The 23,834-nt window shown below is 48.8% G+C and overlaps 1 protein-coding gene across 2 annotated transcripts in view; it reads right to left on the reverse strand.

Annotated features, from left to right (window-relative positions):
* Tram2 (translocation associated membrane protein 2) overlaps positions 1-23,834 on the reverse strand; it is a 74,164-nt gene that overhangs the window by 28,998 nt on the left and 21,332 nt on the right. Inside the window, exons 1-2 of one of the 2 annotated variants that reach the window (XM_042265622.2) lie at positions 10,973-11,157; positions 4,965-5,028 (exon numbers count right to left, since the gene is read on the reverse strand). In XM_042265622.2, the coding sequence (XP_042121556.2) occupies positions 4,965-5,028; positions 10,973-11,128 (220 nt within the window). In that variant the 5' untranslated portion in view covers positions 11,129-11,157. Of the gene's footprint in view, positions 1-4,964; positions 5,029-10,972; positions 11,158-23,834 lie in introns of those variants that run through there. The other variant, XM_006991701.3, reaches the window with a different exon arrangement.

Below are 23,834 nucleotides of genomic sequence, written 5' to 3' on the forward strand. Positions count from 1 at the left end.
GTCTACGAAACGGGTTCCAGGGCAGCCAGAGTTGTTATACACAGAGAAACCTGTGGTGATATTTTATTTGTGCTGAAATGTGGCGATACTTTATTTGTATGTTAATAAATAAAGTTTGCCTAGAGATCAGAGGATATAGCGAGCTGTTTTAAGTAAACACAAAAGTCAGGCAGTGGTAGCACACGCCCTTAATCCTATCACTTGGCAGGCAGGGTCTCTGTGTGTTCAAGGCTACACTAGGGAACAGAGCCAAGCGTGGTGACACACGCCTTTAATCCCAGTACCAACCATAGAGACCTGGAGGTTTGTACAGACAGGCAGAGATAAGGAAGTGAGTTAGCTGGGCTAAAAGACAATGAGAGGGCAGAACAGCAAGGCAATAAAAGCCTGGGTAGACAGGAAGTGGTGGCATTTGGAAGCTACGGAGCTGGTGAGTTAAGGCTCTCACTACTTCTCTGATGTCTAAGGCTTTCACCCCTGTATTTGGCTCCGTGTTTTTTATTTAATAAGACCACTTAGAAAATTGGCTACAAAAACCCTGGCTTGAAAAAAAAATTTTAATTAATAATTAAATATTAAATAAAACAAGACAGAGGAATCTATATTTAAACTTACATAGGTGTGTGTGTGTGTATGTGTGTGTGTGTGTGTGTGTGTGTGTGTGTGTGTGTGTGTGTGTAATGTAACACCTGTTCCAGGAAAGCAAAGGGAGTCCGTGTCGAGAAGGGAGGGGACCAAGAAAAGGAAGGCATGGCATGGGGGAAGACCACGGGAGAGGGGTAAGGAAGCACAGAGCGTAATAACACAGATGTATGATAACGCTAATGAAACCCATCATTAAAAAATAATAATTAGCTGGGCGGTGGTGGCGCACATCTTTAATCCCAGCACTCAGGAGGCAGAGCCTCCTCTGAGATCTCTGTGAGTTCGAGGCCAGCCTGGGCTACCAAGTGAGTTCCAGGAAAGCTACACAGAGAAACCCTGTCTCGAAAAACCAAAATAATAATAATAATAATAGTAATAATAATAATAATAATAATAATAATTAGGGCTGGAGAGATGGCTCAGAGATTAAAAGCATGGTTGTCTCTTCAGTGGACCCAGGCTGGATTCCCAGTACCCACATGGTAGCTCACAACTGTCTGTAACTCCTGTTTCAGGGGATGCAATGATATCGTGCTTCTGAGGACACTGCACATACATGGTACACATGTGTAGTGGGTAGCCATAGCCATTCCAGCTTTGATCTGGAAATTCCAACCCCCATTGAGGCTTCAGCAACTGTCACGCCTACGAGGCGGGGCCAGGGGAGGCGCCTGGAGACCCGAGAGCTGGATGGGCCAGCGCTCTCTCTGTTCCAAGACCCTGAACTGTGGAGGTGGACCGAGCAGAGCTCCAGAGAACACCGCTGGACTGCGATACACCTTCCTCAGACCCCGGGACCTACCTATCCCTTAATTTGTAAGTTACGCCATTAAATAAATCTCCTTTTAACTATGTGGAGTGGTCTTAATAATTTCACCAATACACATGCAAGCAAAACACCCATACATATAAAATAAAATAATATTCTTATTTTATTTAGGAGAGAAAGAAACCCAGAGGCAGTGAGTCCAAGTGTGGGTGGCGATTGGTGACATCATCATGAAGCCACATTTCTTTCATTTTCTACTCGGTCATCCTGAGACGTTACCTTACGGTTCAGTGGGGTTAATGGAATGACTAAAGTTGTGTCTAACTTTTAGCAGAGAAGGAAGAGGAAAAACAAAATGCTCCCAACCCAGTAAGCTTCATGAAGAGCCCTCTTCCAGTGGAAGAAAGAAAAGGGAGGAGAGAAGGGGATGAAGGAACTGTGCATTAGCTGCTCACTTTTAAGATTTTCAAAATGTCAGACTGTGAGGGAATGTCAGCATTCTGGCCTGCCCCTCCGGGACCCACCCAGCGTCCTGACCCGGTCATCTTATGTAAAGTCCCCTTTAAGAGAAAACCCCTCCCCCTTCTCTCTCTCTTTTCCGTCCTCTCTCCCTCTCCTTCCATGAGGCTGCACACATCTCTGCTTTCTCTCTTTCCCTCTCTCTCTCTCTCTCTTCCCTCTCCCTTCCCCCTTTAATAATAAAACTTTCCATGTAGATACCACGTCTGCATGGTGTAACTTTCCACCTCGCCACACTGCTGCCCTCCATGTCTGCATGGCGTGTCTCCCTCGTCCGCTGTGGGGCACCTTGGCTCAAACCCACCAAGGCTGCTGCACGCCGTTTTACAACACAGACTATAATTATCACATGGGAAAGATCCATCCCATTCTAATAGCAAAACAGCAAGTTATCAATCAGGATCTAAAAATAGTTTAACTGAAGTTCTTACTTAGTGATGGGATCGTTATCTTCTTGTCTCTACTATATACATTTTCTCTAAGAGTTATGTAATGCTTGCGTAAATGCATTGGGGGGAAACATGTATTTAAATTTTAAACCAGTAACCAAAGGTTAAATAATATATGATTCTATGACTTGGTGTGGTCATTCACCTGTACTCCTAGCACTTGAAAGCTGAGCCAAAGGATTTCCTTGAGTTCAAGACCAGCCTGGCTTAATATTGTGTGAGACCCTGTCACAAAAATCTAAACACACACACACACACACACACACACACACACACACACACACACACACCTATGCATGTAAGTACCTATTGCAACAAATTCATAGAGAAAAGCGAATGATGGTTGCTATGGGGAGTCATTATTTAATAACTAAAAGTTCAGTTCTGCAAGATGAAAAGGGTTCTTGACATGGAAAGTAGCATAATGTGAGTGTACTTCATACAATCATACTACACACTTAAAATTGGATGCGATAATAAATTTGGGGCTAGATAGGGTGGAACACGCCCAGTTACTAGGGAAATACTACTATGCCCAGCTATTTTACTACACTTTAAAAACTAAATATTTAAACTGCTCACTTGTAAGTACAACTGGTTCTATGTGTTTCTCACAACTGACAGACGATGGGAATGAAAGAAGCCTGACATTGATCTTGGACCACGTGGCACTGAGCAACAAAATTCATTGTGCCCGCCAGGACTAGAGTGTGCACTGGAATGCACACGTGTCTGGCCATAGCATTTCCTGGTTCCCCAGGCTGAGAGAGACTCTCAAGTTTCTCTTCCCATAGCAAAGAATGTTCTCCCTCTCTTACCACAATCTCTCAGTTTGACTCTCCAAAAAAGGAACTGTATTACACATTCAGAAGCAAGGATGCTCTCGGAGTCTGGTTACATTGGCTTCAGGGATGAAACTCGGGCAAAATTCATGGCTACACCTTTATGGGCCAAAGAGTCATGCATTTACGCCCTCGCCCCGCCCCCCATCCTTGAAGTATACCTGTTGGAGCCAGATAAAGGACCTTTACATAAAAGTCAAGTCCATTCACCTCTCTAGTATCAAATGATGAGAGAAGAACTTCACTCGGCAAGCAAAACTTCCTTCTTCCTTCATCAAGGAAGGAAGGGGCCTTACTATTTTATAAGTGAGAGGGACGGAAATCTGATTCCTAGGCTGAGACCCTAGAACCCTTAGGCTGCAGAAACATGGTCAAAAAGCATAACCCGGCCAGCAGATGTATTGACTTGTTTCTGTTGACTTTCCTGCATTTTTTTTTTTTTTTTAACTTTCTGTGGCATTTACAAAATCAGCTGCCAACATTTAAAAAGTGAGGTATTTACACACAGGAAGAAATATTTTCTGGTTCTCTTGGGATAAAAATTATCTCGAGAGACACAACTTCAGCTATTGTGATGACCTAACTTGATTGTCTACTTGAATCGATTGAGAAATGCCTGGCGATTAGGAGAGCATGGCTCTGGTGTGTGGGTCTGGTGTCAGAACCTGAGGACTCAGACCTATTCAGATGATGAGCCCATAATGTCATAATGTGATGGTAACACTGGAAAATGGCAAGATGAGCAGGAGCTCTCCTGGAAGAAGTAGATTCCTGGGTGTGCACCCCAGCAGGTATCTTGGCCCATCCCCCTTCCTGTATTTGTTAGCATTCAGACCCACTTCTTGGAATCCTGGCCTGCCCAGCATCCTGAGGTCATCCTACATTCTATACCCTTTAAGAAAGAACTCCTCCCCCATCTCTCTCTCTCTCTCTCTCTCTCTCTCTCTCTCTCTCTCTCTCTCTCTCGCCACAGGGTAGCGCGCACCTCCCCACTTCTCTCCTTCTTCTCTCCCTCCCTCCCTCCCTCTTCCCCTCCCCCCCTTTCTCTGCCCCCTACATGGCATCTCTGTCTGTCACCCACTGTGGGGCACCTTGGCTCCACCCACCAAGGCCTCATAACAGTAGTCAACCCTTTCCCTGCTTCCTTTATGCCATGGGCTGGAGAGCTCTTCTTGGCCATATGCTTCTGCCGCCATTGTGGCTCAAGCACACAGAACCACCAAGCCACAACAGGAACCCTCTGAAGCTGTGAGCTCAAACAAACCTTTCACCCCTGAGGTTGCTTCTGTTAGGTATTTGGTCACAGTGATGATAAGAGCGACTGTGCAGGCACTCTGGGTTGACAGCAACCTCTGGGCCGGTGATCGGTTGGAAGCGAGTAGCAGCCATCATTTCAGAATGGGTCCACTCCCTCCCTGCTCTGCTCCCGTGTGGCCCTGCTACTCCTCGAGTTGGAGCCCCGTAACTGGACTGGAAGCTGCTAGTGAAGACCACGTGGTACTGGGAACCATGACAGCTAGGCTTTCTGCTGCTCTTGCAAAGACTAGATACAGGTCAGCTTGTGGTGTGACACTTATGGTCAGTGGCCTTCATGAAATGGCCCTGTGTGAAGGAAGACATGGTTTATTTCTAATCTGAGAGAGAGTATCTAAAAGTTGCCAGGTATAAAGCAAAAGAGAAGTTTCTCCCATCTTCAGGGTTAAGAGGACCAGGAGAGATAAAGAGCAGTGCTTTTCTTACCTGCTGTAGGCACACTAACATTATACTGAGGTAAAATAAATAGGAAGGCAGTCTTGGCTGTGACCTGGAAAACAAAGGAGAAAAGTTCCTGTTTACTTTCATGGCCACATCAAAAGGAACAGGAAGAGGCTGGTCCCTGCCTTGGGGCCCATCCTTTACATCAGTATTCCCACTCCAGAATGCAGGGTGCTTACCTACCCCACAGCTAGCACCGGTTTTGATCCAACCCTCCCAGTACCTGCTCGGGAAAAGCAAAGCCATCCTGGGCCCCAAATAATGACTACACTTGTGTTCACTATGGATGGAATGAAGCAAGCTGTATCGGCCACGGGCAGTCCAAACCGTTCTGCTGTTCACTGGTTCGTGTACTGATTTAGTTCTGGGCACCCAGCTCTGTGGAAGGTCACAGCTTTTAACAGCTCCGAAGCCAACTTCCCAGACATTTCAGTTGCCTGCGTACTGGACAGCAGCCCTGATGTTTTAAACTCAAGCTTCAGAAACGGTGGCTTCCAGCTCCTCATTTCACATCTACCCTCCGATTGCACAGGGAAAGGACCTCTCAGACCCCACGACGGTGGTTTGTTGCTTTTGAAAGCTATCTTTAGATGACTGTGGTCCCAATCTGGTTACAAATAGTCAAATCTGTACTTGGGACCGTTTGCAGCAGGGGTGAGATGACCAAATGTGGAGGTTTGAAGTGGAGATGCAGATGTAGCCACGAGGAAGTCATTCCACACCCAGAACCAAACCCCTTGTCTATAAAGTCATGGATATGCGCCGTTCCTCAGCTGCGTGCTACAGACTGGAGTAGCAGTGATCTCTCTCTCTTGGCATTGTTTCAAATTCCACAGACGTACAGTCAGGACCAAGAAGCACTCTGCGAGACACGCACAAGGTCAGGGGAGGAGAAGCCACTTCCCCAGAGGTTCTGAAGATACTTCCTCAGCCAGGGGTCATGGGTTCTCCAAAGCAGAGGGCAGAAAATTGTGTGCACAGAGTGGGGCGGGGGGGGGGGGGGGAGATACACCAGGCCACAGTCAAATCAGTGTGGAAACAGGTGAAGGATGGCTTCCTGAACACGCCAGGGACGGGTGACTACCCTTAGCCTAGCCTACAGAGTCCACCCTCTCCTTTAAGGAGAAAAGGGCTCGTTACTCTGTAGTTAGGTATCATTTACTTCTTATAGGCGGCTATGTGCAAAGTCTTCGTACATCTGTGTTCATGCCCTATGTGTGCTCTATCAAGTGTGTGGGGGAAGAACAAATAAGATCAGGCACGAGAAGGTGCTCTTCCCCACCCCCACCCCCACCCCTGAAACTGATTCTTGGTCCGTAAGACCTTGTTCTACATTCCTGACCTCCTTCTGGTCCAGCTGCCCGCTTTTTCCTTACAATAACGATTTTGGCTCAAGCGCAAAGAGTCTACTCACAGACCCCTCTTCTTCTGCTACTCCCCACAATTTGTCAGGACCTGTCTCTCGCATCCATCATGCTTCCCCTCGACTGTGACACTCTGCAGGGCCTTTGGCTACTCCTAGAGAAGGTCACCCCCTTACAGGCAGCAGCGCCCATATCATACTCTACTGTTCTACCATCTCCACAGAGAGGGCCATCACCTCCTGGAAGGCAGGGGTCCCGTCATCTCAGTTTTCACTGCATGCCCTCCCAAACAGCTAACCCAGACTCGGCGAGTGCTCAGGTACGGCTCACTGACCAAGACAAGAATGAAATGCACTCTGCTTCCTTTAATGACAGGTCCCCAGTCTCTAGTGGGAACTGGCCTCTGTCACCAATGGCCTTTTCCTTAGGACCCATCCAACTCTGAGTCCACCCTCTCCTGGCTTGTATCTCCTGAGTGGGGCTGGTGAGTATGCTGGTCAGTGCCACAGGTCTTCTGCTGTGGTTTCTGTTGTCTGTCCCCGGAGGAGCTGTGGGTCTACAGTGGTGTGAGCCCCCAGAGGGCCTCTCTAAGTTGGACAGCATCCATTTCCCAGAAGCATTGTAATTCTATGTGTGGAGCACCACTGTTCAGCCATGCCTGTGATGGAGCTCCTGAAAGAACTCGAAATTTTTCTATATCCAGGCCATACCCCCAGGCAACTACACTAGGCCCTCACAGTTGGCTGGCTCATCAGCATTTGGTCCAGCTCCCACAGCATCCTAACATACAGCCAAGTCTGGGAGCCATTACACTTAAAACAAACAAACAAGACAAGACAAATAAATAAAGCGCAGGAAGTAGGCATCTGGACTGGGAATTACATACATTTTTGCTCTAGCTCTGCATATGCAGTCAATTTTCATTCATGGCAGTTCTATGGAACCGTTGCAAACACTGAACTCTGAAACGCTGCACCCAGGAAAAACGCAGAATTGGGTTACTACAGACCAGTCACCTTTCACCAGATCAACATACAGCCTTGCTTTGTGCCTGCTTCTAAAGGCCACCTTAGTTAATACACACTTAATACAGACTGTTGGTTCATTACCACTGAACTCATGGTCAACAGCACTGTAGCTCATGCCCAAAGGAGGCAACAGAGGGCATACAGTTTCTTCCTAAGGCACATTGTCTCCTTCTTAAGATTAGAAACATAGGTAGCATTTCAGGAAAATACTTAGGGGCCATTACAAAGAATGAAACCCCACAAACATCACACAATGCAAAACCATGGCCCTAAATAGACTTCAACCAGGATGATTTGTTTACAGTACGAGAGCTGAAACAGGAAGGCAGGCCTAGTTTCACCTGAGCTGGCATCAAGGTTTTTGCACCTGTGTACACAACTGTGGAGGGCCAGCTATGAATGTGGAGGTTACAGGCGAATTTTAGTCAATTAAGCAGACTCACACAGATGAAATCTACAATCAGTGATGGATGAACATATCAGGACAAACCTGAATTTCAATTCCATTAGGAATTCCAAGATTTGTTTGTTTGGTGTTTGGGTGGGTGTGCACACACGCATGCACAGGCACACACGTGGAGGTCAGAGGACAACTTTTCAGGAATTAGGTCTGACCTTCCACCTTGTTTATAACCCAGCCTCTCTTGTTGTTTCTGCAGCTACTGCATATGTGCACTTAGAGCCGATCTCCCGTTTCCTCTTCTATCGCCCCATAAGAGTGCTAGGATTATAGATGTGAGCCACCAGATCCAGCTCTCATACTACAGGTTGCAGGGCTCGAACTCAGGTCATCAGGCATGTACAGCAAGTGTTTTATATCTGCCGGTGTCTCACGGGTCACCAAGTTCTTTTTAATCGGCCCCTGGTAGAGGTTAACATCACCAAATTTAAGTTCTAGAAGAACGAAGAACTTACTTGCCTCGATAACCTCGAACTCACAATGGCGAGAGGACAGAGCTGGCTGGGTAACACACGTTCATCACATGATGCTCATCCCACGGACACAGCCATCCCGCAGGAGAACTGTCTGATCTGCAGCCCGTCCCCTGCTCACAGTTATGTTTCTGTACAACAGTTTTCTCTCACTGTGTCCATCCCAGGGCTGCCCATGGAGTAGGGGTCTCACAAATGCCCACTTGATGAACTCATACTGTAAGCAACTGTAGTAGTCGGTAACCACAGATGAATGCCTAACACATGTTTTCTGAATGTAAGTCCAAGAGAACAGAATTAAGGCAAAAATGCTAGACTCCAGTACTTTTCCATACCTGCCCTCTGGGTTGTGGCAGCAGAAACAAACTCTAAGCCCTGCTTGTCCCCATGCTAGTGTGTCCCAGATGCCAGTTTCCCTGTTTCACATGAAAAGAAGTGAAACTCTGGACACAGAGAGGCAGGGTGGCCTTCTACCGCCCAGTGAGCAAGCCGAGCAAAACAGGCAACCATCAACCTGGGATTTCATAAGTTTGCTCCAAAAACAACTTTAGCAGGCACACAACACAGCTCTTAGCAGAATCCTAACGAAAACTAGAATACTAAAACCGAACCCAGAGACATCACATGTCAGAAGAGAAGGACTAGAGAACGAGGCTGATCACAGAAGCGCATGCCAAGAGGTCCTACCCATCCTCTCAACTTGGCCGGAAGTCTGGAGCCTAAACTCCTTCCTAGTGGTCTGAAAGAGGAAAATAAGGTCAGCTACTAAGTCCACCACATCCATTAAAGGAAGGGGGCAGGGGAGAGGGGACTTGGGAGGGGGGAAGGGAGCAGTAGCAGCATTAGCCACAAAGGGTAACCCTACTTGTCCCTCATAAAAAACCCCTCTGTGTGCTTTCGAAAGCCCTTTGGCACCCCAAATCTTCATTCCATCACTCTTTCCTGATCTGAGGTCAGGGACCAAACAAATAACAAGCCCCTCTGTGCAATGTGGGGTTCACGTAGCACGGAGGCTGAGAAACAGGGGCCTATTAAAAATGTCACTCCAATTATTTCTCATCCCTCTAAGGCTGTTTATAGGAAACAATATTGGGTTTAATAGCATATTAAACGCCAAGCTCAGTGGGTGAAAGGTTAAAAGTGACAATGTGCTAATAATATACTAATGCAAAGGGAAAGCACTAAATTACTTGGGAGGGGCTCTCTCTCTCCCCACACACACACAAAGAGAAAGAGAGAGCTTCGTTACAGTTTTAACTGGAACATGGTGTGCAACACAAAGCCAGAGATGTTGAGTGTGTTCACACAGCCATAACAAAGCCAAAATCATTCCACATGCCACGTTCTATTAGAGGCACACGGACGTGAGTTCTTGGTTACAAAGATACTAAGCATGCCCGGGAGATCGCTGCTTCCATGAAGCACTCAGGATGTAGAGTCCAGTCCCAGGTCTGCTGTGGACCAGCGAGGTGCCCTTGGGTAAGGTATGCATTTCACTTCTGTGGGCTCCTTTCCCCAGTACTAACAACAGTGACAACAGATGCTACCAAGCGCTTGCTTAGTGCCAGGCACGGTTCTAATGATCAAGTGTAATTCCTTCAATGGCCCTGGAAGGACCAACACTGTTACAGACAGACATGGAAATGATCAGGCCCACGGAGGTGGCTGAAATGAAGGCCTGGGAAGAACTCTGTTCAGGCTCACAGAGCTGTCACTCTTGAGCCCATCTGACCTTCAATGCCCAAGTCACAGCCTTACTGAAGTGTCTATCTTCAAGTTTAAAGCACAGTGCTGCTTCTCTCCCTCTGAAAACGGAAGCCTGGGTGTCCTCCCTGCCTCACAGAGTAAAGTCAATGGCCTGTCCCAAGCACTGGCACACCAGGGCTTCAAAACGCACCATCCCTTTCACTGCCAGCCGATGGCAGTCACCAAAGAAAGATGCAAGAACTAAGAGGAAAAGGGACCACACTGCTGGATCCTTCACTTCAGCTCATTCTGACCTTCTCTCCACAGACACATCAGCATAATGGATCTTGCAAGGGGCTGCGTGGGTCCACTGTGCATGCCTGGGGCAAGAGGAACGCTCTGTTGCGAAAGTGCTGTGGACCATTGGTATCCTGCCCGAGAGGCAGAAACACGGAGTGCCGAGGGTCCCACGCTGAAAGCACAGACACTCGTTCATTGAAACTACTGAGGTAAGGCTAGACAGCCACCCTGCTGAGGCTGGGGAACTTGCCTCCTTCCCAAGCTTGGCCGCGATCACAGGAAGTCAGACGATTCCGGCAAGCGGTCCTGAAATTGGTTTCACATCTTTCTGCTAAGGTGGTGAATAGGAAAACTTCAGTCAGACAGGAAAGCACTGGAAAATTACACTCAACTGGTGAGGAGGAGATGTAAGGGGAGGGAGGAAAAAAGTTCTTTAGCCATCTTTTCTGGAGTGCCCCAAGCTTCTGCTTCCTGCAGAGAACCTGGTGGGTCTGCCATCAGCTTTGTGCACAATGATCATGGCAGGGCAATGGTGTCTGAGGTCTGCAGCTCCCTGCAGCTCGGCAGAAGACAGACCGCTGGGACAAACATGCTTTTCACTCTGGCACTCCGCAAACCTCCGTTCTGGATGACCGGAAAGGGGTGAGTGGCTGAGACCCAGGGGACACAGTTCTGACAGTACCTTTCTGTGTAGCTTGTGAGCAACATCTGGGGATTCTGGTTCGTGGGCTGAAAGGCGGCCTTGATACGAGAATGGGGCGAAGCCAAACGGACAGACCCCACAGGTTCTCGAGAGCCCGGGCTCACGATGCTGAACAGAAAAGCTGTTACCGGTCATGGAGCCGTACGTAGACCAAGGCTCGATGGTGTAGGCGTGTGGGAAACTCTGCTGTTGCCACAGCGATGATAACGTTATGCTACTCTGATTATATCCACCAGGCCAAAATCTAAACTATCCCAGGATAAAAAGGAATTTATACCGGAGCACAGGGAGAGGTGTTTGGTCGGTGGCTTCAGGAGCTTGCTATGTAGTCCAGGCTGGCCTCGGGGGCCTTGAACCCACCATCCTCCTGCCTTGGCCTCTGGAATGCTGGCATTACAGGAGCATGCCATCACTCCTGCCTCATGCAGAGCTTTTTAACTCTTTTCTCTTTTATGAAAGTGTTTTGTCTACATGGATGTCTGTGTGTCATGTATATGCCTGTTGCCTGCAGAAACCAGAAGAGGACACCAGACCCTCTGAAACTGCAGTTACATATGGTTGTGAGCCACCACGTGGGTGCTGGGATCCAAACCTGGGTTCTCTGCAAGCGCAGAAAAGCTCATAACCACTGAGTCATCTCTCCAGCCCTTTTAGTATCTTTAAGAAGGAGCTTAAGGAAAAGGTATCTAGATTGTTCAAACTTGTCGTTCACACCCCCTATTTCATGTGCTATAAAGTGTGAAGTAGCTGAGGGATTGGCGTTTCCATTTCCGTCATATCTATAACATATAACCTTCAGAGAATTGTGTTTTTGTGCAATCTCAAAGCACTTTCGGGAAATAGTGGAATCCTTCCCTAAAAGTGCTTGCATTTTACATGCATGCTATATGCTTAAATGCTTATATGTGCATGTAACAGCAATTAATGAAAAAAGAAGTCATGAATTTGAAAAAGAACAAGGGGGGTATATGGGAGGGTTTAGAAGGAGGAATGATGTCATTATATTATAATCTTGAAAATGAAAGACAAAAAACTTTTAAAAAGATAGAGATCTGGAGTCTGGAGAGTTGCCTCAGTGGTTAAGAGAATTTGTTGGCTCTTTCAGAGGACTAGAGTTCAGTTCCCAGTACGCATTTCACAACTGTCTGTAACATCAGCTCCAGGGGAGCTGATGCTCTCTTCTGGCCTCTAGAGGCACAGATAGCCATATGCATGCACATGCAAATGTACACATACACACACACACACACACACACACACACACACACACACACACACACACGCAATCTTCTCTAAAAAAGAGCCCTAAGTAGATGTTTAGAATATATTTTTCTTTTCTTTCCTATCTTTTCTATTCTTTTCTTTTCTTGTTTAGACGGGATCTCACAAGTTTCTACCAGGAACTTGCTATGTAGACCAGGTTAGCCTTGAACTCAGAGAACCATCTGCCCCTGCCCACCCCCTGTCCCAAGTACTGAGATCAAAGGTGTGTGCCACCACAACTAACCAAATAGTCTTTACTTGTTCATATACTTCATTTTCTCTCCTACCTAAACCCACTCCCAAAGCTTTTCCCTTCATTTGATATTATAACATGTCCACAAAACATTTCCTGTGAGGGCTAAGAATTAAATAAAAACAAAACCAGAAAAAAAAAAAAGCTGCTCATGTAAAAACATTTTTTTTTTTTTAAAAAAAAAAGAATATCAGTGTACTGAAACACATATGCACACATCAGGGTTTAGAACACTGGCTGTGTATGAGCAAGACACACATATTGGTCAGAAACGAGTATTTTACTTTTGATCCAACAACAGATGGTAAGATGCAATACCATTTTTTACAGTGAATTTAAAACCCAGATAGGAACTTTGGGGAGTAGAATTGGGGGTTGTGAGTGATTTTTTTTTTAAGAGTCAATATTAGGTAACATTTTTAGACTTGTTTTTTAGACAGAAAAGGAAGCACCACTCCAGTGTATCAGTGTTGTTTTAACTGTAGTTTTAAAAATGTTTAATACCATGAGGATGAAGCACAAAGTCAGTGCGCGCGCGCGCGCGCGCGCGCGCGTGTGTGTGTGTGTGTGTGTGTGTGTGTGTGTGTGTGTGTGTGTGTGTGTAACTAGAACATTTCAGATAGGTCTGCAACAGCCAGCCAGCCATTGATTGCTGGCAAGTGTTATGACTGGATGCCAGGTAAAAACATCCCAAGGAATGTTTGGCATTGCCCAGAATTTGGGGAAATAAAAGGGCGATTCACTTTACAGGGTCCATGGACCCAGCACAGCAGAAGGGAGGCAAGGCCAGGTGTATTTGCCTTTTGTTTGCTTATTTGCACATTTCTAGGAAGACCCGGGTCCTTGGTGATCTACCGCAACTGCTTTCAGGAACAGTTTGCCATCAGGGAACCCTCCCACTCAGCAGGTTGACCCCTGTGTTTTGGCATATGGACTAAAGCTTGCTGGGAAAATGAGCCTTGAGTTTCACTAGTCAGCTAAGGGAAACTGGGGGTGGGGGTGGGGCAATAAACCAGCCTTCCAGCAGGGCCAAGATCATTCTCACAGGAAGCCTCAGGATTCCCCTAGATCAGTGGTTCTTAACCTGTGGCTCTCTATCCCCTTGAGGGTCAAACAACCCTATCACAGAATCCACCTAGGACCATCAGAAAACACAGATATTTACATTATAATTCTTAACAGTAGCAAAATTACAGTTATGGAGTAGCAATGAAAATAGTTTTTAATGGTTGGGGGTCACCACAACATGAGAAACTGTATTAAAGGGCTGAAGCATTAGGAAGGTCGAGTACTACTGCCCTGGATGTTTGTGTAAGGGTCTGCAGAAGAAGGTGTTCACCTCTATCATGTTTAAATATGAGGCTTTTCAAATGCTAAGCACAGGGCTCCTCCATGGAGGGCCAAGAACTGGGGAGAGAATAAGCAATGGGTGCTTGGAGTTAGAAGACACAGTGGTCAGCCCAGGAGCTCCGCCCTGTTGAGTCTTGCTCTGAATCACCTTTATCTCTCACACAGCATCCCGCACCAACAGAAGAAGCATCAGAACATCTGGGTGAGCATGAACCCTTTTCCACTGGAGTTTGCAAAGACCCACCCAGAATTGTCTTCATGGGGGCACCTTATAGGCAAAGCTTAAGGGTGATTATTCACACACAGACACACAGACAAACACACACACACACACACACACACACACACACACACACACACACACACACACACACAACCTTAAACCAACACCACGAAGGTTAATGAGAAACATCTAGCACTCAAACATCCCTGTGTGCAAATAAATACCAGACATGCATCGTCCCTTCAAGATACAGTGCCTTAGTCGTTGTTCTATTGCCGTGAAGAGACACCACGACCACGGCAACTCTTACGGAAGAAAACATTTAACTGGGGGCTCACTTTCAGTCTCAGAGGGTTAGTCCATTAGTATCATGGCAGGGAACACAGCAGACATGCTGGGTAAGTAGTTGAGAGCTACATCCACAACTGCAGGCAGAGAAAGAGAGACTGGGCCTGACGTGAGCTTTTGAAGACCTCAAACTCTACACACTTCCTTCAACAAGGCCACACCTCCTAATCTTTCTAATCCTTTGGAACATCGCTGGTGACTGCGCATTCAAACATAGGAAACTACGGGGGCCATTCTTAGTTAATCCACCACAAACGGAGAAGAGAAGGCACAGGGAAAGCAAGATCTCCCAGATGATGAACGAACGGAAGCACAACTCTAGCACCAGAGGCATGGCCTCAGGAAAACATGAGCCATACCCACCCACAAGCCCGAGTCTCCAGCCCTAGTCAAGGTCCAAGGTCTGAGCAAATGTCAATGTTAGGTTAAACGCCGTATTTCAGCCGGGCGGGGGTTCACGTTATAACCCCGGTACTCAATGGCAGAGGTAAGAGGAAAGCTAAGAAAGAGTTCAAGCTAGCCTGGTCACAGTGTGAGTTCCGGGCCCACCTAAACTATAAAGGGAGACCCTGTTTCACCTCTGAATTATAATTCCTTAAAGTGACACACTTTGCTATTTACATCACTAAGAAATTTCAGCATTCTAATTTGAATGAGATGTTTTAAGTGACACTGAAAAAGGCCTGAAGCTATTGCTAAGTGTTCGGGGACCTGCCCGGCCCGTGCAAAGGCCCTGGGTCCCAGCCTCGGCGTCACAAAACAACAAGAGTGACACAAACCAACGCCCACCCAGACTTGGTGCTTCCTCTCAGGCAGGCTGGGCCCGTTCCCACCACGGCCCTCTGAGTCCCAGCATGGGACTCCAAGTAGCAAGCAGGAAAACCACAGGGCCAAGGGGAGGCTGGACCTCACCCGGACTTGACGAGGGGCATCCAGCTTTCTCAGCCAGTGTTCAGCGTGCAAACCCCCGCTTGCTGATGAATCCAGCCTTACGCAAGGTCTAGGACAGGAAGCCAGGCATCCTCCCTAGCCTCCATCAGGGCCGTCTAGCAACTCTATTCCTAAGGGATACAAGAAGACAGAGGAACTTGGAAGCGACCACGTAGAGAAAGGGATGGCACAGGTGACAGACAGGGGATGGCAGTGGATGATTTGAAAGAGAGCTGTCAGCAGTGCTGTTTGGGTCTGGGACAGAAGTGACCCAGAAATGTATGCATACATAAAGCACGCTCACTGTGGTGATGGCCACTCAGTGTGCTGGGGATGGAGGAGACACAGACGACGTAGTTGGAAAGGCCAGGATGGTCCTGGAAACCAAGAGAAGACGAAGTTCTAAGGAGTCCACTGGGCACCCGCAGGTGCTTCGGAAAGTGGGAGTGGGGGTGGGGGTGGGGGGGTAATCCTGGACTGTAGGGGGGACCCCATGAGGGCGGGGAGCCCTGTCCGTGTTCTCCCAGAAGCTGAGTCACTGGTACCTTCCTTGCAGGGTCAAAAGCTGGTGCTGAGGAGAGGTCAGGGGCCGGTGCACCGGCTGCGGGCTGCTGGTCTGTCAAGGAAAGCAAAGGAAGGGGTAGAAGGATGCCTGAGTCTGTCGGGGGGGGGGGGGGGGCAGGGGAAAGGCCATGAAGAAGAAAGACACGGGGAGACAGGAAAACTGGGGCTGCGGGGGAAACCTGGGAGTCTGAGGTACAGCAGGAAAGAGATGCCAAGGGGGAACACCGCTCCCGGAAACTTCCGTCTCCTCAAACCCCAGGGCGCTAGGAGCCTTCCGAAGTCCAGCCACTTGTCTCTGTACACACACTAGACACGGGCGATGCTCAGTAAACCTTCCTAGGTAACAAACCGAGCAGATGAAGAACGAGAGGATGGGAGAGGGGCAGAAGCCAGACTGAGGCATCCCTTCTGGTTACCCTGACAGAGGGCCTAAGGACTTTTATGTGTTTGGGGGATGGGGGGCTGTTGTTGTTTTTATTTAATGTTTTGTTTTGAATTCACACTCGACTGTCACTCTCCACAGCCTTGACTTCACTTTCTCAGGAGGATAAGTTTGTCCTGTGAGTTCCCAGGAGGACGGTTAGTTGCTAGGGTGCCTCAAAGTCTCCAGCCAGAATTCCAGCCTCCTAGGGGTCCGTCTGCCTTTATCTCTTGACTGACTGATGGGTTTGCAATCAGAGCCAGCACATACACAGATAAGCTCCCTGTGAGCCACCACAGGGCAGGGCCACCTCCTTGTTCTCCATCTTACAATGGCCAGGTCAGTTTTCTAATCAGATACATCCAAGAAAGCATCAGTGTGTATTTACACAGACATGAATGCATACATGCACAAAGCTCAATGGTAAGGTACTTTCAACCCTTACAAACTCATCTTTACATAGTATTAGACTCGTTTCTAGGCTCCAGATAAATGAAGTCTTTAAAAAAATAAAATAAAGATCCCAGCACTCAGGATCCTGAGGCAGGAGGATCACAGCCAGTCTGAGCCAGCTGAGCCAGCCAGTGCTACATAATCAGTTCCAGGACAGCCTCAGCGATAGTGTGAGACTGTGTCAACGCACATACACTATACAGATTAAATCAATCTTTTACTCGGTATTTGTTGAGTACATGATCTGTGTAAGACACAGTGCTAGAGAGGTTCAAATAATGACATGATCCCTCCCTTCCCTTAAGGGTCCAGGGCCCCAAATCGGGAGATGGGTTATCAATCTAATTAAACACCCTTGGAGATGGAGCTGGTCAAGCAAACCACATTGTTCTGAGCATTTGAGGCAACCCAGTTGAGATCAAAACCCTTCCCGGAACTACTTCACTCCTGAGCCTGAGAGGAAGTGTGGCATTGACATTTGAATGGGTGAGACTAAGCATGGCAGACGCTGTCCTACACAAGACCGCCTATTTCACCTCCAGACCTCCAGCTCTACCAGGCACTGTGACCGCCCGCCTCTTACCACGTGCATGATTGCTCTGAACTCCCACAGAAATCGCTCCTTTAAACCCTCACGTGCCCTGAGAACACAAAAAAGGGATGCTCAAATGCTCAACAGACTTGCCCAGAGGCACACAGCTAATAAACTCCAGAAATAGGACAGGAACCCAAGGTTTACCTGTGCGGGATGTCTAGATTTAATCCCCATGCTTCCTGAGCACTGTGCCCAGAACCTAATGACCCAGTGAGACTGTGATGCGGAGAGAGTCTGCTCTAAAGCTGATGAAGATGGGGTGAGCCAGGACTGGACAGATGGAGACAGTTCTGTCCCTTGCTCAAAGGCAGACCGTGTCCATTCATCATCACATTCTCAACATCCTTGTCACGAAGAAGGAGGGACAGAAAATATCTGGTAGTCCTGGGGACTTGGAGGGGACTTACAGATTTCCTCAAAAGACTCTGGGAGGGATGATCTGAGTCAGGACAATGTCGCCTTGGGTAAGGAGAGGAGAGCGGTTGCTTAGGACAGCCGTCATTACAGTGCTGAGGGAGAGCACCGAAGGAGGCCTGAGGTGGGGTGGGTCAGCTGAAGGTAGTCATGCTGCCCATAGTGTGGTCCAACTTCAGTCCTCAGACGGCCCGTGCGTGTGTCTTGAACACATGGGCTTAGAACAGGGAAAGGAAGGGAAATTCAGCCTCACGGTCCTTCAGTCTCTCTCATTTATTGATTCCTTCCTCCAGGTACTGTGCTGAAGCCACCATGGCACTGAGGTGGCAGAGGAGACAGCTTGGTCGATACAGCTTGCTGCTCAAGCATGGGGACCTGAGTTTGAGCCTCAGAACCCACACAGAAATGCCCAGCACAGTTCGCGCATTTGATGCATACATTTGTGATGCTGAAGCTAAGGGAGTGGAGATGGGCAGATCCTGGGGACTCACTGGCTGGCCACCCTCATGGGACAGTCAGCCTAGCCTGCTCGGTGAGGCCCATGCCAGGGGGAGACTCGGTCTCAAAAACAGAAACCAAAAACAAACAAACAAAGAAAGACAACAAGGTGGATGATACCTGAGGAAGAATGATACCCAAAGTGGTCATCTGCCCCCCCCCCCACAAGCATAAGGAAACAGAAAAGAGAAAGGGAAAGGAATGGGGGCGGGGGGGTAGAAAGCAAGTTAGCCGGCTTCCAGGTCCCAAAGTGGAACCAGCTGGTCTCCTTGTTCATGGGGAGGACACTATCTGTCCCAGCACCTTGCACATCCCAAAGCCTTGCTATCCAAGATAACTCAGGGGGAGGAATGACTCCTTCCCTCAAGGTGAAAGAGGTCACCTTGGGACAAAGCTTCAAATGCTCCCCACACGCTCTACCAATGGAACTGGTTGTCTAATGGGCCCGTCAGCGTGAGCTTCCCTGTGAGACCTGACAAGAAAGCAGTTTCTTTGCCCATGTGTGGGGACGCGTGCTTTGAACCCCAGCATTTGGGAAGCACAAGGAGACAGACCTCTGTTAGTTGGAGGCCAGCCTAGTCTACAAATGAGTTCCACAGCAGACAGGATTACACGGTGAGATCCTATCTTAACAAAGTAATAATATTTTTTTTTTTTAAAGCGACTGGCAACTGTCTGAGGGATCAGGTTACACAGAAAGTTCTGGTTGGTCCCAAGGTTACGTGTGCACGAGACACCACACGGGGACAACAGAGGGAAGGAGTTTAAGTGGCACTTGAGTGTTATCTCAACTTGCTGCACAAGGTGGAAGTAGAGGCAGTAATTACTGTGCTGCCGCTTTAAAAAGCAGGAGTGATTCTGTCGCACCAGAAACCAAGGCAGTGAGTAGCTTACCCCAGATGTGTGATACTATTTGGCTTGTTACCATCAGGAAAATGCCTCTCCAAAGAGCCTGCTGCCAGAGAGTACGGGGTTTCACATACGTCGCCTTGGTTGCCTCCCTAGCAGATGAGGTTAGCATTCACAGAGGAGGCGGAGTAGAATCTAAGTGCTCTCCAACCTGAACACAGAGCTGGGCTTCGACGGGATGTATCGACGGGCCTCAGGTTAGATGTGCAGAAGATTAAGGGCCATGAGCAAGGTATCTCTGTACTACTGCTGGGAAGAGACACCATGTCCAAAGCAACTCTTATAAAAGGAAGCATTTAACTGGGGGCTTGCTTATAGTTTCAGAGGTTTAGTCCATTAGCATCAAGTCAAGAAGCATGGCAGCCACACAGGCAGACACGGTGCTGGAGAAGTAGCTGAGAGCTCTACATCCCCTGGTCCATAGGCAGAGAGAATGAGACCTGCATGGCATGGGCTTTTGAAGGCTCAAAGCCTATGATCAATGACACACTTCTCCCAACAAGACCACACCTCCTAATCCTTCTTAAATAGTGCCACTCCCTGGTGACTAAACATTCCACTATATTCCACCTACTGGGGGGAAGGGGACGTTCTTATGCAAACCACCACAGTATCCATTTGTTGGCTCCTTCCCTAACAGGCAACTCTGGTAGTGCTACAGTCCTGATTCCTGAGCCTCAGGTACCTCCAGCACCCTTCCACCTTAGTTCTGGCCCCCCACCCCCACCCCCGCTTATATAGGATGTCCTCACTCCAGCGCTTTTCCACTCCAGTCAGTACTTAGAGTTAACAGTGCTTTCAACACCATCCCTCCGTTATTCCTTGTTTCCTGACAGGAACCTACTGATGCAGCCATGCTTCTCAAGTAAAACACAAGACGCCAACCACCACATGAGAGGACAGGACCCCAGTCAGCAGAACTATGGGCGAGACGACACTACCACAGGACAACTCTCTTCCTGACACACTCGTCTGTCCAGTGGGAGTCAAGCAATCCCCCAAAGGCTGGATGCTGATAACCAGCTCCCAGCTCAGGCTCCCAGTACAGAACACCTTGGGTCTGGCCTCTCAAACACTGTTCCTGGTGACTCACCAGGGCTGGCCGCCCCTCTGGGTGTCTCAGGGGCTTTGCTGGGCACAAAAGGAGGTGTAGGACGCAGAGAGCTGAACTCAGGCTGCAGCCACAAATCCCAGTGCCAGCTTAACACTCGGCCGCATAGCTTTTATTACTATTTTAGAAAGACCACACCCATTGCGAACGGGAACTGGCTATATACGGCTGGATAATGTCTTGTAAATACTATCTGATCTACCACAGAGCGCAGCGGGAGGCAAGGACCTTCGTGTGCTCAGACCGACAGCTATATAAAGGGTTGCCTGGGGTGGGGTGAGGGGCTACTGGGAGTCCCAGACATTTACCAACTTTCACAAAGGGATTCTCCTCTTATTTTTCATGATAGAACAGCATGAAGTGAGGGCAGACCAGAGCAGGGGCGGGGTGGGGGGGTGGGGGGTGGGGGGGGTGGAGGGTGGGGAAGGGGAGTGAAAGAAAAAAAGGAAAACTGTAAACAAGAGCCCCACTTATCTCGGGGATGACTTTCACTTTTTTTTTTTAGGGGGGTGCAGGGAAGGAGTGAACCAGGGTCTCCCACTGTAGCTCAGGCTGGCCTCCGCTCACAGTAGCTCTCCGGCCTTGGCCTTGCTGGAGTACAGGCGTGAGCCGCCGCCACCCCCGCTGGGGCTGTCTTTCTACCTTTTCCTCCAGCTGAGTAGCTTGGGGGCAAGTTGTCTGCCAAGCTTCCCGCCCGTGTAAACACTCTGGCACCGGCTGGGGTTTGGAATCCGCCTGTCTCTGCCAGCTGGCGACCTGAAGATGGGTCAGATTAAAGGAATGCATAATGAAGGGGGGGGGGGACACACAGAGGCTGTATTTACACGGGCAGGGTCTGTGTGTGTGTGTGTGGGGGGGGTTGACAGGGACTGGCCAAAGGGGCTGTAGAAGTGGAAACTATGAAGAGAAGAGGAAGGAGTTCCAGTGTGCCCAGGCACCCCGCCCTACCCAGTGTCCAAGCCTGTGGCCCTCATCGCTTTTTGAAAAGGGACTTCTTTGTCCTTGTCTCCGTCGTCTCCTGCAGCATCTCCCAGACGAAATACACAACAGCCCTTTGAAGAGTCTGCAGCTGGCCGCATGGGAAGGCTCAGCATGATCACACAACACGGACACTTGATCCCCTCTGCGATCCCAATTTGGGACCTGTAACACAGAAACCCAAGCCACGTGCTGACAAGCAGGGCCCTGGGCCACCAGCAGCTCCAACCGAGGCTGGGTGAGAGGGGAGAGCACTGAGAGCCAACAGTCCAGGGCAGCCGCCACACTGGCTTCCAGCCTTGGAGACTTCGGCTGCCTTGGCAGGGCCCCGAGGGCAAACATCAAGAAAGGATAGCTCAGTGGGCAAGATCAGTCAGCCACACCACCCCTCATGCCCTGCAGATGCTAAGAGGGACAAGGACAGGATGTGTGAACACACCTGCTAGGAAGGCCACCTGCAGCCACCCTCCACCCCGAAAGGCTATATATAATACACGTACACTCTCCATCAGCAAGAAGAGGAAGCAGGCAGCAAGGGCACCTGCTCGCTGAAGTCTCTGTCCCCTCCCCTCTCCATGCCAGATGTCCCCATCTCTTAAGGACACTCTCTGGAGTTCCTTTGCTTCTCTAGATTCTTCCAGGAGCCTCTGGGACATACATGCCCCTCCAGATGAGGGGTTCAAGCCCCTGCTCTTCTTGCTCCCTTGGCCACCACTATTCCAATGATACCCTAATCAAGCTCCTTTCTAAGCAGTGCCCCAGGAACTCCATAAGACACAAGAGTGCTGGCACCCAGGAAGCAATATCACACAAGCTCCTATCCAGGTTGCCATCTGGTCCTCCGCCCTTCCCCCAAGCCTTGTTCGGGTTTTCCTCTTTTCTTTCTTTCTTTCTTTCTTTCTTTCTTTCTTTCTTTCTTTCTTTCTTTCTCTCTCTCTCTCTCTCTCTCTCTCTCTCTCTCTCTCTCTCTCTCTCTCTCTTCCTTCCTTCTCTTTCTCTCTATCCTTCTTTCTTTTTTAAGATTTTATTTTTATTTTCAGGTATGGGTATTTGTGTATACATGTGTGGGGGTCCACATGAGTGCCCGTGCCCACGGAGGCCAGAGGCTTTGGATCCCTCTGTAGGCACAGTTACAGACAGCTGTAAGCCACCCAACATGGGTGCTGAGAACGGAACTCGGGTCCTCTGCAGGAGCAAGGCATGCCCTTAACCACTGAGCCATTTCTCTAGCCCCTCCCTCCCACTGTTTCTTTACATACGTCTTCCCTCCCAGGGCTGTAAGGGAGTCATCCACACGCATGGCAGTAGCCTGCCAAAGACCCTAGATGATCTGCTCAGGGCTCCCCATACCTTCCTTCCGTGTCTATCTCTCCATATCACAGCCCCATGCAGACTCAGTACCACTGCCCTGGGTATATCAAGGAAAGTCTGATACTATCATTCCATGAAATGCTCCCCATAGTCAATGAATACGCTTGGTGTAGACACAAGAGAGGAATCAGTACTATGTTAAAGGCTCTGACAAGTCTTGCAATAAAGAAAAATGTTTGTTTAGCCCAGCCTATCAGCCACAGAAACACTTTTTGTCACTTTAGACCTTTTGACTATTTTTCAATGATTGTCTGAACATCTTTCCTTCCCTGGAACACCGGCTCTCTGATTTCCCTTGCGTTTGCCCTTCTGCCTTGGCTTTCCTGTGTGGGCTAGCCTTGGCCTCACTTCTAGAACCCTTCTTCCCATACTGACCTCAGCCCCCAGGGCCACCTCACATCTTACGTACCCCGGGCCAGGAGAGACGGCAGAGTGCACTGGCTACAAGCCAGGATTTTACATCCAAACCCCAGCTCTGCCCTCAGCAACTCTAAATCGAGAGTTGCTCGGCTTGCTCGGGGCCGACAGAGCACACTCACAAGGATACCTGAGACGACCAGCAGAATTAGGTCTAATCCAGAGCTGGGTACAGCACCACGGGCCTTCAACGAGTGAAAATTAAAGTGGTTTATTTTTTCCTTTTTGTTTTTCAGTGGGGTCCTGCTCTGAATCTCAAGCTAGCCTGGAACTCACTATGTAGTCTAGACTGTCCCTAAACTCACAGCAATCCTCCTGTCTTGGTCTCTTGTGCGATGGGATTACAAGGTGGGCCACCACCATGCCTGGTTTCATTTCGTTTCCTAGAATTGTTGCTTTGACTTCTGGGACTTGGTCTTCCTCCTCCTGTCCTCGAGCCACACACTGGGTTTCACAGGTGAGTGGCTAGGCAAACCCCACCCAGAACTCCCCCTTCCTCCCAGCTAGAGGGACCACAGGAAACAGTTTTGACCCACAAGTAAACCGGGAGACCCACTCTCTCAGATGTCCATCTCACCTGTGAGTCGCTCTTTGGAACTTGCAGAAATCAAAGCCTTCATCACAGTAGGCAAGAATGGCGTCTCTGAGATCAAGGTGTGCGGCTCTTCCCAGCTGATCTGCTGCCCCTCATCTCCCCACACCTCCGTGTGCCAGCTCACCCCACCCTAGTCCCATACACCTAT

The sequence above is a fragment of the Peromyscus maniculatus genome, chromosome 21 (genome assembly GCF_049852395.1).
Source record: "Peromyscus maniculatus bairdii isolate BWxNUB_F1_BW_parent chromosome 21, HU_Pman_BW_mat_3.1, whole genome shotgun sequence".
Lineage (NCBI taxonomy): Eukaryota > Metazoa > Chordata > Mammalia > Rodentia > Cricetidae > Peromyscus > Peromyscus maniculatus.